The sequence below is a fragment of the Lonchura striata genome, chromosome 12 (genome assembly GCF_050655825.1).
Source record: "Lonchura striata isolate lonStrDom1 chromosome 12, ASM5065582v1, whole genome shotgun sequence".
NCBI lineage: Eukaryota > Metazoa > Chordata > Aves > Passeriformes > Estrildidae > Lonchura > Lonchura striata.
The window spans coordinates 16,124,035-16,137,853 of NC_140714.1; the positions used below are offsets into that span (position 1 = coordinate 16,124,035).

General features: G+C 52.9%; 1 protein-coding gene across 3 annotated transcripts in view; it reads right to left on the reverse strand.

Annotated features, from left to right (window-relative positions):
* CACNA2D2 (calcium voltage-gated channel auxiliary subunit alpha2delta 2) overlaps nt 1-13,819 on the reverse strand; it is a 217,815-nt gene that overhangs the window by 29,458 nt on the left and 174,538 nt on the right. For all 3 annotated transcript variants that reach the window (XM_021529147.3, XM_021529146.3, XM_085590685.1), the window contains one exon: nt 3,203-3,247. In XM_021529147.3, coding sequence (XP_021384822.1) covers nt 3,203-3,247 — 45 coding nt within the window. The remainder of the gene's footprint in view (nt 1-3,202; nt 3,248-13,819) is intronic.

Consider the following 13,819-nt stretch of genomic DNA (forward strand, 5'->3'; position numbering starts at 1 on the left):
CTGAGAAACTCCATGCCTGTACAGAAGGGTCTTTCTCCTTAAATGTATCAGTTTTTCCTGAAATGCAGTAATTTAATGCCGAGGAGGGAGATGGTGTGTTCTCCAGCTGCATTCCTGCTTTTACAGCAGCCCCGGTTATAAATAACAATCAGCCTCTCCCGCCAGCCTGATCCCCTATCCCCCTTCGTTTTTTTTAATCTTTGCCAAAGGTACTGTTTAGAGATCTTTCTAGACCATTTATTTTTAAATTACCAGCCAGAGGAGAGAAGTTTAAAAAATAGGAAAAAAAAATAAAAAAGGAAAAAGAAAGAAACTTCTGGGGCTGATAGCTTATCGAGAGGAAATCCAAATGTCACATTAGTTGAGAAAGTTAGAAGATTAAATTTTCCAACACCCTTCATCTGCTGCTGCTGACATTTAGGGGCTTTTTTCCCTCCCTTCCTTCCCCTCCTCGCTGCATCTACTGAGCAGGGTGAGCAGTGAGAGGGGTGAGCAGTGAGGGGGGTGAGCAGTGAGAGGGGTGAGCAGTGAGAGGGCAGCCCCACGTCCCCTGCACCAGAGTGGGCTGAGGCTGGCACGGAGCCTCCCACCATCAGCCCCTTGCTCTCAGCCCTCCCCAGGACCTGTGGCAGGTGGCTGGGGGCTGGAGGGCTGACCTTGGGGCCAGGACACCTTCACACAGCACTGCTCTTTTCCACCTGAGTACAGTATGTCCCAGGCTCAGCTTTGACAAGCATCATCCCCTGCCACGAACACAACACAAAAGATGGAAAATTACTTTATTTCTGTGTTGTTCTGCCTATGACTCCCAACTGAGACTGTCTGCTGATTTCAACACTTCTCCCACATAAACCCCATGGTCCTTGCTAGCGGGGAAAGGTGAAAACTTCACTTCTGCAAACATTCTGACAGCCTTGGGGACCCCTGGGAGAATTTTCTGATGTTCCCATTTGTTAAAATCCACTGGAAATCCAAAGCCTGTTTGGGCAGATAGCGGAGCTGAGGTGCAGGCAAGATGAACTGGAAGCTCATTTCCTCCTCACTGCAGTTAAAGCCAACATAAGGCTTGTGAATAAGCCCCAGTTACAGGGAGCAGCCATTGTCCGTCAGCACCAACTCTGGCTCAGCTACATCCTGCTCCATTTAAATAGAAAAATTAAGGCTAAATAAAGAAAGGATGGATAGAGCAGTATTACATTCCATTCAGACCTTCTGGTCTCATCTCTCTTCTTTTTTACCTCAGCAGCATCTTCTTTTTTTTCCCTCATTATTTGTGTTGGAATTAAATTTTCTGGGATTTCACTGGTAAGGAAGCAACAGAAGTAGGGAAGTGCTCTCCTTGCCAAACCCACATACATCAGCAATAGGACACCTCCAATTTTGCAATTTTGCTTGGTATCTCCCCAGAGCAGGACTAAAGCTGATGTGGCTGGTGATGGATTTGCAGGGCTGTTCCTCCTTGATATGTCAGCTCCTTTGAGGAAGGATGAGGGATCAGGGAGGGGAGTCCCGCAGTCCCCAGGGACACTGTGCCGTGCCACTGTGCACAGCCACTCCCCAGTGGCCCCTGTGCTGGGAGGGCTCCACGGGCACAGCTCCAAGGCTGAGGTGCCTCCTGTTTCCTAATCCTGCCTAATGTGACCAGGACGGTGGGGTGTGACACTCAGGGAAACATGGGGACATCCAGCTTCTGTCCCCTGCCCTGCAGCAGTGATGGCAAAAGCCCAGCCCAGCCTGATGGATGCATTAGTCCTACTCCTCATCCCCTGTGCTGGGAGCTGCTCTGCTCCCCAGGCTGTCTCCTCCTGCCTCAACCGCCAGCCAGTTTTTCCTTCACTTCTATCCAAAATCCCCTTTAATGTATTTTAAGCCCATTAGCTCCATCCTCTCCAGAGCAGCCATGGCAGGATCCTCTCCTCCCTCCTTTGGTAGCTCCCCCCAGGCTGGGGGTGGGGACAGGAGACATCCTCTGCATCCTCAGCTGTAAATGAGTGGGACTGTGGGCAGGGAGACTTGCTCAGGAGAGCAAGAGTCCTCCAATTCACAGCATCTGCCTAATCTCTCCATCCACCTCCCAGACTCTCCGTGGCTGCTTCCCCTGCCAAGGAGCCTTCTTACTGTCACTGCCTGGGGACAATAGCACTGGCAGTTAGTCAGTAACTCTGCTTTGAAGGCATCCAACCATCTCCACTCCAGCCTGTCCCTGGCTCTGCTCTGGGGCATAGATTCAGGTGAATTGAGAGGTCAGTGCAGGTCATGTCACCCAAGTTGGTGGGACCCCATCAAGCCGAGATCCTCCCCACCCTTCTGCACAGAGCCTTGTGAATGGTCTTGGGGTCACCTGAGTGTTATTTTTAGATGAGTCCATGTGGTTTGCAAGTGGTTTGCTGCTAACACCATGTTTTCTCCCACTTTGTTACTGTCTCTCCATGGCACATCTGCTGCCAGGTCTGCCTGGGGACAAGGAGCAGTCCTGGAGCACCAGCATTGGCTGGGGCTGTCCCCAGGGCTGCACCCCACTGTGCCTGGGGCTCCTGGTCAGCTCCAAGGACTCTGCTCAGCAGCCTCACACCACTGACACGACAAGCCCCTGTTTCATAAGGATCCCACAGCACGGTGTGGGAGCTGGGTGACCTGGCAGCAAAGTGGGGTGCCCCAGGGCAGAGAGGGTGCCCCAGGGCAGCAAGCATTGCTGCTGGAGCTCCCTGAGCCCGTGGCACAGCACCTGAGTGAAGTCACCCTCACTGTCACCAGGAGGAGGAGCCGGCAAATGCCGTCTCTCTTGGGAGCACCGGGAGATGGGAGCTGACAGGCCTGTAGTTAAAGCACTGATTGCCAGAAATCACAGGATGGCTATGCTCCGAGTAGGGCAGAGAATTAGATTCAGTCTCTAATTAAAGGTTTGCTCTTCATTTGAATTTCAGATGCCAGCTTTAATTTTAGAAACTTTTGCAGGCAGCAGAGCGACCTGCCCACCTGCCTGCTGCCAGGCCCGGTGCTCGTGGCCAGATGTCACCATGGCTCGGCTGGGGGGACAGGGCTGCACACCGGGCACTTGCTGCCCACTGCAGAATCTGGTTACAGTGGCTGTGACAAATGCTGTGCCATGACCCCTAGTACTGTACTGGGACAGACTGGTGAGGGGCTCAGCCCTGGGCCAGGGTGTTGGCTGTGCCAGAGATGCCACAGAGACAGCACTTACATATTCAGTGTCGGCCTTGGAGTCGTAGTACTCGATGTCTTCCTCCTGCAGAGAAAGGGAGAGCTGTTAGTGCGGGTCAAGGACAGGGATGGAAAAGGAATCCCTCCCCCTGACTCATCCCCTCAGCACCTCTCTCATGCTGTTGGCAGCCACCAAATTGCCGGGGACTGAATCCTTCCCAGCCCTTGTTGTCCTTGGGACATGTTCAGGACCTCACATCCTCCACACCCTCCAAGGACTGGCCATGGCCTGCCATGTTTCCCTCCACTCATGGCTGCTGTTGAGCCAGAGCACTGCAGGGCCAACAGCCCTGTAACAATGACATCAGTGTCACCAGGTGCAAGCCTGTGCCACGTCCCCACAGCCAGGGCACTTTGGCTCTACTGCAAACATCAGGAGCCATAGAAGAGCCAGGTATAGGCAGCGTGGCAGGCAGCAGCCCTGCAGCCACCCAGGCCCTGTCCCGGCACTACAGAAGCAGGGAAAAAAGTGTCCTTGCTTCCACAGAGAAATACACGTCGTTAATTTGGGGTATTTAGAACCTATTTAAGCAGAAAGGTCTGCTTGGATTCCTCTTCCCAGAGTGTCAAGACTCGAGACAGCTGATAAAATTCCTGAAGAGGCAATTGGGAGAGCAGCGATGCTGTCACAACAGCATTCCGTGTACAGCAGAAAGGGTAATTAAAGGGCACTCAGAGACTCTTCCCAGCGTGCCGGCCCGGTGAGATGCCGGCACACCGGCAGCTGCTGTGCTGCTGACACGTCTGCCAGTCAATCCCCATCAGCAGCCAACCAGCCTTCCCCGGCACGGGCAGCGCCCTGGGGTGATTGCTGCTGGCATTACCTACCGAGGAAAGCCATCTGGACACGGCCAGAAACACGGCCAAAGCCTCAGTGGCACTGACTGCATCCCTGTCCCTGCTCTGCACAGTCCTGGACACAGCCCTGTGGCAGGCACGGTGGCACTGTGACACCCATCCCGGTCACGGGCTCCGCTGGAGAAGGGACAGCCGAGGCAGCAGCTCCGGGCAGCGGCACCACCCGCTCCACCTGCCCGGCCCCCTGAGCCCCGGCAGCCACTGACCCCTCCCCGGGATTTAGCCAAAAAATCGCTCCCTACGGTGGCTTGCAGTGGCTTCTCCCGGCTTCCCAAGAGGTGGGAAAAACCCTGAAGCTGATCTTGGGGACATTAACAGCAGGGAACCCTGGCAGGCCGTGCAGCCGGTGTCTCCCCAGGATGGGGCTTGCAAAGGGCAGTTCCAGCATCTTCCTGAGCAGAGAGGCCGTGGCTTCCGCGGCCTCTGCGACTCTCAGAGATTGAGATAAGGCAGCACCGGGAGGGGAAAGTGAAAAAATAATTGACGCAGCATCTTCCAATTTCTGCTATTAAAAAGCCCAGTCATTAAGGGAACACACTTATTAATTATCTGTGATTTGTTGTGAAATGCTGTGGGGTTTACAACAACAAGAAAGGGAAAAAAAAAAAAGAATTAATTTCTCCTCAGCTGGCCTTGCCGCGCCGCTCCCGGCCCCACGCACGCCCCTGCCCCGCGCCGGCGCCGCCGCCTCCCCCGGTCCGCGGCCATCTGCACTTCCCAATTAACGGAACCCCCGGAGACCCGCAACACAAACCAGCTAATTTCATGTTTAATGATCTTTAATCAGGAGTGAGTGTGACTAACAACGGCCGTCCAGAAGGTGCTTTGTTATTCATTTTATTTGCCATTGGCTCCTCCGAAAAGCTCGATTCCCCTCCCACCCGCAGAGGTCTCCGCTCCCGCAGTGGAGAGGGCACGAGGTGATGATGCTCGGGCAGGAGAGATGGTCCCCTGATCCTGCTTTCCCCACGGCACAGGGAGCAGAGCTCCCGTAAGGACATCCCTCCCACCGATTCCCCAGGGATCACAGAGCCCTTGCCATGCAAGCCCTCTTTCAAGCCCCGACAACCCCAGGAGCAGCTGGGTGAGATCTCGGCCACGCTCAGGGTGTGGCTGAGGTTTCCACGTGCAAGACAGCACGTGTGGGACAGCCAGCACCAGCGTGGCCCCGGCCCTGAGATGTGCCCTGCTGGCAGGCTCCAAAATCCTTGCCACAACCCTGCTGATGCTGTGGGGCTGGGGGCTTTTCATGGGGTCCAAGGGAGACTGGGGGAGCTGGCAGGGCATCTGTGTTCCTTGCCGCTTGGAAGTCTGTGTTTATTCCAAGAAGGAGGGATAGAGCCCTCAGAGATGCTCTAAAGAGATGCCATGAATGTTCCAAGAGGCAACAAGGGGTGCTACAATTTCTGCTCCCTAATATTTTTTTAAACCACATTTGCTTTCTTCACATAATCCTCTCCTCCTCTGGTCCATGTAAAACTCAGCACCAGGTCTGTGTAAATACCATTGGTATTTCTAGAGCCTTTCAGAATAAATACCAATAAAGAAAACAAGGGGGTGAAGATGTCAAGGGATTTTGAGGCAAAATATTGTCCCTGTCTCTTGCAATCAAGCCTGCAGGAAGCACACACTGGTTCCCACTGCAGGGGAGGCTGACAAGGAGGAGCTGCTGCTCCATGATGTGTTAACCCATTTTCTTGTACCTAAATTGCCAAGTGCCACCTGCACAAGGGCACTGCATGGCTGTGTCACTGGTGGTTAAGTGTGGGGTTTTTTCAGCTCCTAAAGTGCAACACTCTGTGCGACCCTAAACCCTGTGCAACACTCTGGGAGCTCAGGGCAATCCCAGCCTGATCTGCAACTGTCCCTGCAGCCATGGCCCAGGCTTCTCCAGCCAGGCCACCAAGGAACCACTGCACCTGCACCAAACCCTTGTGGTTCAGTGTCACTGGGCATCCCCTGGCCAAGGCTTGACCCAGGTGAGACCTCCTGGAGGTGGCCCTGAGGATGCTGCATGCCAGAATCTCCCCAAGGACCCTGGCTTCTTCCTCATCCCCACCTTCAGCCCTCCCTAGGTGCCCTGTGCCCCACACCTTCACTGTTTTCATAACAAAACACCAAGCAAAAGGCTGATTAAAAATCCAAGCTGTGAGCTTCTGGAAAGCTGCAAGCTGGAGCCTTGCCAGCAGACCCTGCTCTGGCACCGGTGCTCCCTTGCCACACACCAGCAGAACAGGTATGAGACAAAGACCAGGACAAGGAGGGGCACACAAGTGTCTCAGTGGGTGGGGAGGGACACTCGTCCCTCACCCCTGACACAGCTCTCTACAAGCATCCAAATAGATTTTTTTTTTTTTTTTGCCTAAAACAATTACAGCAACTAAAAATAATGCTGGAAAAATCAGTGCTCTGTTATCTCACTGCAGCCTAGAGATGGAGGGGTGCCGGCCCAAGCCTCCAAGTCAGCGACCTAACGAGGTGACAATGAAACAATCAAACTATACCAAACACACAGAGCTGCCACCACCCTAAAATACCTCCAAGGAGCTGTTAGTGGCAGCTCCCTGCTCCAGCCATCCAGCTGGAGCACACAGCTGGCAGGGACACTGCAGGAGGGCTATGGCACACTCTCCTCTATAGAGCTTTCCTGTAAAATCATCTAATCTGGCAAATCCTTCTCCTGAGACCTGTAGGATCTGTAGTACTCCACAGGATTGCTCGCTGTTGTCTTGTAAGGGTCACCCTGCTAATCACATGCCCTGGGGATGCTGCAGCTCCCCGGGGCAGCTTTGCAGGCAGATCCTGCTGCAGTGCATTGGTTTCAGTCCCTCTCAGCCTCTGGCTGTGGGTTTCATTTCTCCGAGCAGCACAGGTGACCCCTGTGGTCAGCAAATCTCTTTCAAGATTTAATTGGCTCTGGAAGAGCCAAATCCTGCAGCAGTTTGCCTTCAGGCAGTTAGGGGGAACTTGGAGGGTGGTGGGAAGAAAAGATAGATCCCAAGCTGGCACCTGCCTGTTTTCCAGCCACTGGATGGAGCTGGTGGCAGGACCAGCATCCCAGCCCACAGTTTACCAATGTGGGGAAAAGCCAGGTGACCAGAGCTGGGCCTGGTCAGACAGCAGGCAATTCAGTGGGTGGGGAAAGCAAGCAGGAACTGGTGTCCCCATACAGAACTGGGGCCTCTGCTCACAAGCCTACCTTTCCTCTGCCATCAGCACTTAGAGAGGACAGTGAGTATTTAGGTACTTCTTCATGTCCCTGAACCTATTTCTTTGTTAAGCACACAGAAATAGCAACAGCTTTTGCTTATAGTTGCACCTTTCATACAGAAGACCTCCTGCAGCGTGTCACAGAGCTCCTGCAGCCTCACACGTGTGCTATGGCCAGAGGAGCAGAGCGGGAGCAGGGACACAGCATGTCCCCACCACAGCATCACCCTGCCAAGCCCTCCTGGGTCATGAGGAGTGGGATGGGGCCATCCGATGGCTGTCCCTGGGGATTGGTGTGTGCTGGTCAGTTGGTCCTGGCTGGCAGCTGGGGCTGCAGGTCTCAGCCAGGTGAGTGCTCAGCCCGAGGTGTCTGAGCCCTGCCATGGGCACAGCAGCCTCTTGGCTGGGGAACAACAGAGCAAAGAAAGTGTTCCTGCTAAACCTGCCGTGGGCTGGTGTGAGTCCCACAGCCAGGAACAGGCTACAAAGGGGCTGGATGAACTCCTGGGAAAAATTCCTACCTGTAATCACAGCCACGCCTGGCTGTGGCTGGTAGGGGCTGAAGCTTTATTTCCACTGGCTAGAGCTATTCTTGTCCATATACAGCACAATGAATCCTTTCTTAGTCCCCAGAAAAGGACAATATTCATGGTTAACCCCAGCACCACAGGCTGTTGGATAGACCAAGAGGGGGTCTGGTGGAGCCCATGCTTTTCCTGCAGCACTGTGAATTCCCTGCATCCCATCCACCATCAGGGGCCCTACGCATTACCCAGGACAGGTGGAAACAGTCATCATAATCTGCCTTGGCATCTTTTTTTTTTAAAAAGCAATTTCCTCCCTCTGCCTCTCTGACAGAGCTGGGGAAATATTTAAGTGACCTGTCAACAGTTTTTTCATCTCCCCAAGAAGATGTTTTATCTGATCACACCTCACCAGCTATTCTTCTTTACATGGCATCTCCTGTCTGTCCTGCTCCTCTGAGGTTGCCTCAAACGAGGCGTGGCTGCTGCTCCCCTCCACTGCACCCGGGTGCCACAGGAATGCCAACACACAGAGAGGCTGTTGGAGACACCCTGCCCTTCCTGGGATGGGATGGGATGGGATGGGATGGGATGGGATGGGAAAACAGCACTGAGAGGAAAGCCAGCAACCCCTTCACCAAACCATCATAGTCATAGGGAAGCCATGGGTAGCCCAGTGGTCTTGAAGAGTGGGGAGTTGGACAAGCCCCCTCAAGCCCCATCCTTGGTTTTGAAGAGGGAACAGCACCGACACAGGGGTTTTGTGAATGATTTTCTTGTTCTGCTTTTCGGCCAGACCGGCGCTACAGGAGCAAGGTTGGTGCTATAGCACAGTAATTCTCCGAGCGTAATGAAAGCTGACATTATATCAAACACAATAAAGACTCTCAGCTGATGGAGATCATTCCTGAACACACAAACCCATTAAACTGAAAAAAAAAAATATCAATTCTACACACTCGCCAGCCAAAAGAAAATGTGATTTGTTATCTAAAAGGGGGTTATAAACACAGCTTCAATGCACTTTCTGTGCTGTAATGAAAACTGGGTTTGAAATGGCAAGACGACTGCAAATTAGAGTATTTGATTTTATTTTCTAACTTTTTAGGTAAACCTTCTACAAGGGCAAGTGCAAGGTTACGGTGACAATCTTTCTGTTCTCAGCCGATAAGTAGGATCTGTAATTAAAGGAGGAGAAAAATGAAAGGAGGATAAGGAGCTGGCGTTCGCCCTTCTGCTTCTGCTTTGAACACAAAGCCCTGCCTGCGTGGCCGTGCCCAGCCTGCGGCAGCAGCTGCTGGAGCCCACGCATGGCATGGCATGGCATGGCATGGCATGGCATGCATGGCATGGCATGGCATGGCATGGCATGGCATGGCATGGCATGGCATGGCATGGCACAGCTGCTGTTCCCCCGCAGACACCTACCCAGCAGTGCTGGGTGGAGCAGCAGGAAGGGGCAGCAGGATGGGGCAGGATCCTGCACCTGCAGGATGCAGCACCCAGGGCTGTATGGCTGTGGCTGGGTACCCAGCCATGCTGCCATGTACCCCTGCTTCATCCCACACCTTTCCTAGGCTGTCAGGAGCACAGTCTCTGTTATTGCTCCTGTCCATCCCCATTTGGCAAACAGCAATCCCCTTTTCCCTGGAGTTTCGTTTCTAATGGAGCTTGAAATTATCTGGGCTTTGTTATTCCTCATGTGCTTGCAGGCAGGGGTTACAGATGGAGGCAGCAGCATGGGGCTGTCCAGCACTTGTGATCCCCCTGCCACCTCCACAAATGTCACCACTCCCTAAAAGCACCCAGTGGTTAAACCCTGTCCCCAGCAGCTCCTACATCCACAGCTCAATGCATGGCTATTTTTCTTTTCCAAGGAAGAAGGGCCTGCTGGGCTCTGACCCTTCAAAGGGCCCTTTCTAACATCAAAGGTGGGGAGAGGTGGGAGGCAGAGGGGCAGCAGGCAGAGGAAGAGGGGAGCTTCCCAGTATAGTGATGGAAAATGCAGTGAGGAAGGAGACTGGGAGAAAAACAACAGTAATAAACATTTTATGAAGCAGAAAATGGCTTATAAAGAAGTCAACTTTTAAAGGCAATTTATGTAATCCTGCCAAGCGCACATAAACGTGGGGATGGATCTCTGCAGCACTGGAGGGTCCCCTAAAGGCACAAATAGCTCTGGCAGCCCCAGCAGACCTGCACAGGGTGATGATGATGATGGTGATGATGATGGTGGTGATGTTGGCCTGGGATGCATTCTGTGGCTGGCAGTGCAGATCTGCACCTCTGACAGCATCCCCCAGGTGAGCATGGCCCCTCTCCCACACACTGTGTGAGTGTGGGACTCCTGAGACCCTGCTGATGCTGCTGGGATGGGGCTGAAGGCCTGGAAAAAAACCCAAGGAAAACTTGGGAGGAAAGTGGAGCACACAAATGGAAAAGAGCTGGGAGAACATGGAGCTGGCTGGGATGTCTGACAGGTCACATGGCAGCTTGTCAGCAAGGACAGATACAAAGGATGGCAGCAAAAAACGCAACATGATCTTTCAGCATTTTTATACTACTTCTGCTTCTACTTCTGCAGCTCACTTGCACAAGCAGGGCAGCAAACAGAGGATGGAAACCTGAAAACTGCATTGCAGGGTGGGCTGAAGTCCTGACACCCCTGTTTGCTGCTGGGGATGGTCAGCACAGGTGTCTTCGTTAGACAAGACAGGAGTCTGTGAAAGAGGGCAAAGCCTCCTGTGCAATGGAGAACGGCAAACCCCCCTCCCTCTGAATTACGAGGATCTTTAAATTAAAAGGCTCTCAGGCAAAGATATGGGAGTGGGAGTAACAATTCTTTACTAGGAGAAAACTAGACAACAATTTAAAAAGGAAAATGCAATCGGTACAAACAAAACTAGTGAAAGAAAAAGTCTAGAACCTGAGGAATGCCAGTATCAGGTTTTGCTGGGACAATTGCTTTCCCTTGCAATAGTTGATGAGTTGCAGCTGAAGTGGTGATCTTTAGAAGGGTATAATTTTCCTCTGAAGATCTGGTGGCAGTGGGGGCCGGTCTTCCTCTGCGCCGGGGTTGCCTCTGAGCTCCGCTGCCGTCGCCTCTGCGCGCCGGCTGCTTCGCTGCGGGTGCCGCCGAAGAGAGAGCGAGAGGGAGCTGCTTTCCCCGGGAATCCCGCGAAGAGAGAGAGAGCTGCTTCTCTCGGAGTCCCGCAAAGAAGAGGGAGAGCTGCTTCTCTCGGAATCCCGCGAAGAGAGAGAGAGCTGCTTCTCTCGGAGTCCCGCAAAGAAGAGGGAGAGCTGCTTCTCTCGGAATCCCGCGAAGAGAGAGCGAGAGAGCTGCTTCCCCCCTCTGGGTGGGACCCCTCACGGCGTTACATTTTTTCAGCCTTTCATTGAATCAGTCAAAGGTGTATACACAAACCATTGTCTCTGAGAGAGATAACAAAAAACCTGTCCAACCGGTTCGCCTTCGACAGATGGCAAATGGAATACAAGCTTATCTTACAACCCAGGACATTATCCACCCCTTATTCTATTTCCATCTGCACACCATGAAATCTTACACCCAGTTCTCTCTTAAGACTAAGTTTCCCTGTGGTACACAGCGGGTCTCCCCATCTTCCTGCATTACCCACCAAGTGTAACCAGGTCCTTGAGCAAAGACAATCCCACGAATGGGTTGGTCTTTGCCTGAGGTGGGATTAATCCAAACAGTTTTCCCTAAAATACCTTTCATATGTACTACAGGGACCTTATCTCCATCTACTGCGTGTAAGGGTTCTGACTGAGCAGGGCCAGCTCGATTGACAGACCCCCGGGTGTTGACCATCCAGGTTGCTTTTGCCAGGTTAATTTCCCAGTTTCTAAATGTTCCCCCACCGAGTGCCTTCAGGGTAGTCTTAAGGAGTCCGTTGCACCGTTCAACTTTGCCGGCAGCTGGAGCATGATAGGGAATATGATATATCCATTCGATACCATGTTCTCTGGCCCAGGTGTTGATAAGGCTGTTCTTGAAATGGGTGCCGTTGTCAGACTCAATTCTCTCAGGGGTGCCGTGTCTCCACAGGACTTGTTTTTCCAAGCCTAAGATGGTGTTCCGGGCAGTGGCATGAGGTACAGGGAAAGTCTCCAGCCATCCAGTGGTGGCTTCCACCATGGTCAGCACGTAGCGCTTGCCTTGGCGTGTCTGGGGCAGTGTGATGTAGTCAATCTGCCAGGCCTCCCCATACTTGTACTTGGACCACCGCCCACCATACCATAGGGGCTTCACCCTCTTGGCCTGTTTGATGGCAGCACACGTCTCACAGTCATGGATAACCTGGGAAACACTGTCCATGGTTAGATCCACCCCTCGGTCTCGTGCCCACTTGTAGGTGGCATCTCTGCCCTGATGACCTGAGGCATCATGAGCCCATCGAGCCAGGAACAACTCCCCCTTATGGTGCCAATCTAAGTCTATCTTTGACACCTCTATTTTTGCTGCCTGATCTACCTGCTCGTTGTTCCGGTGCTCCTCATTAGCCCGACTTTTGGGGACATGGGCATCTACATGACGGACTTTCACCGTCAGCTTTTCCACCCGAGAGGCAATGTCTTTCCATATATCAGCAGCCCAGATTGGCTTTCCTCTACGTTGCCAGTTGGCCTTTCTCCACCTTCCCAGCCAGCCCCACAGAGCATTGGCTACCATCCATGAATCAGTATAAAGGTAGAGCTTTGGCCACTTTTCCCTTTCAGCAATGTCCAGAGCCAGCTGAACGGCCTTGAGTTCAGCGAGTTGGCTCGATCCACCTTCTCCTTCGGTAGCTTGTGCAACTTGGCGTGTGGGGCTCCATACGGCTGCTTTCCACTTCCGGTTCATCCCTACGATGCGACAGGAACCGTCAGTGAAAAGAGCGTAGCAGGTCTCCTCTGCTGGTAGTTGGTTGTATGGTGGAGCTTCTTCAGCCCTTGCCACTTGTACCTGCTCCTCATCATCAGTGAGACCAAAGTTTTCACCTTCTGGCCAGTTCGTAATTATCTCCAAAATCCCAGGGCGATTCAGGTTTCCAATACGGGCGCGTTGAGTGATGAGGGCAATCCATTTGCTCCATGTGGCGTCAGTGGCATGGTGGGTAGTAGGAACCTTTCCTTTAAACATCCACCCCAGCACCGGTAGTCGGGGTGCCAGGAGGAGTTGTGTTTCTGTGCCAATTACTTCCGAGGCTGCTTGAACTCCTTCAAAGGCAGCCAAGATTTCCTTCTCTGTGGGAGTGTAGTTGGCTTCAGACCCTCTGTAACTTCGGCTCCAGAATCCCAGTGGTTGGCCTCGAGTCTCCCCAGGCACTTTCTGCCAAAGGCTCCAAGACAACCCATGGTTCCCGGCTGCAGAGTAGAGCACATTCTTGACCTCTGGTCCCGTTCTGACTGGGCCAAGGGCTACAGCATGAGCGATCTCCTGCTTGATCTGGGTGAAGGCTTGTTGCTGCTCAGGGCCCCAGTGGAAATCATTCTTCTTTCGGGTAACCAGATAAAGAGGGCTCACAATCTGGCTATACTCAGGAATGTGCATTCTCCAGAAACCTATGGCACCCAGGAAAGCTTGTGTTTCCTTTTTGCTGGTTGGTGGGGACATAGCTGTGATCTTGTTGATGACCTCAGTGGGAATCTGGCGCCGTCCATCTTGCCATTTCACTCCCAGGAACTGGATCTCTCGGGCAGGTCCCTTGACTTTGCTCTTCTTGACGGCAAAGCCAGCTTCTAGTAGTATCTGGATGATCCTCTCACCTTTCTCAAACACTTCTGCCGCTGTGCTCCCCCACACAATGATGTCATCAATGTATTGCAGGTGTTCTGGAGCCTCACCCTTTTCTAGTGTAGCCTGGATCAGTCCATGGCAGATGGTGGGGCTGTGTTTCCACCCCTGGGGCAGTCGGTTCCAGGTGTACTGCACGCCCCTCCAGGTGAAAGCAAACTGAGGCCTGCATTCTGCTGCCAGAGGAATGGAGAAAAACGCATTAGCA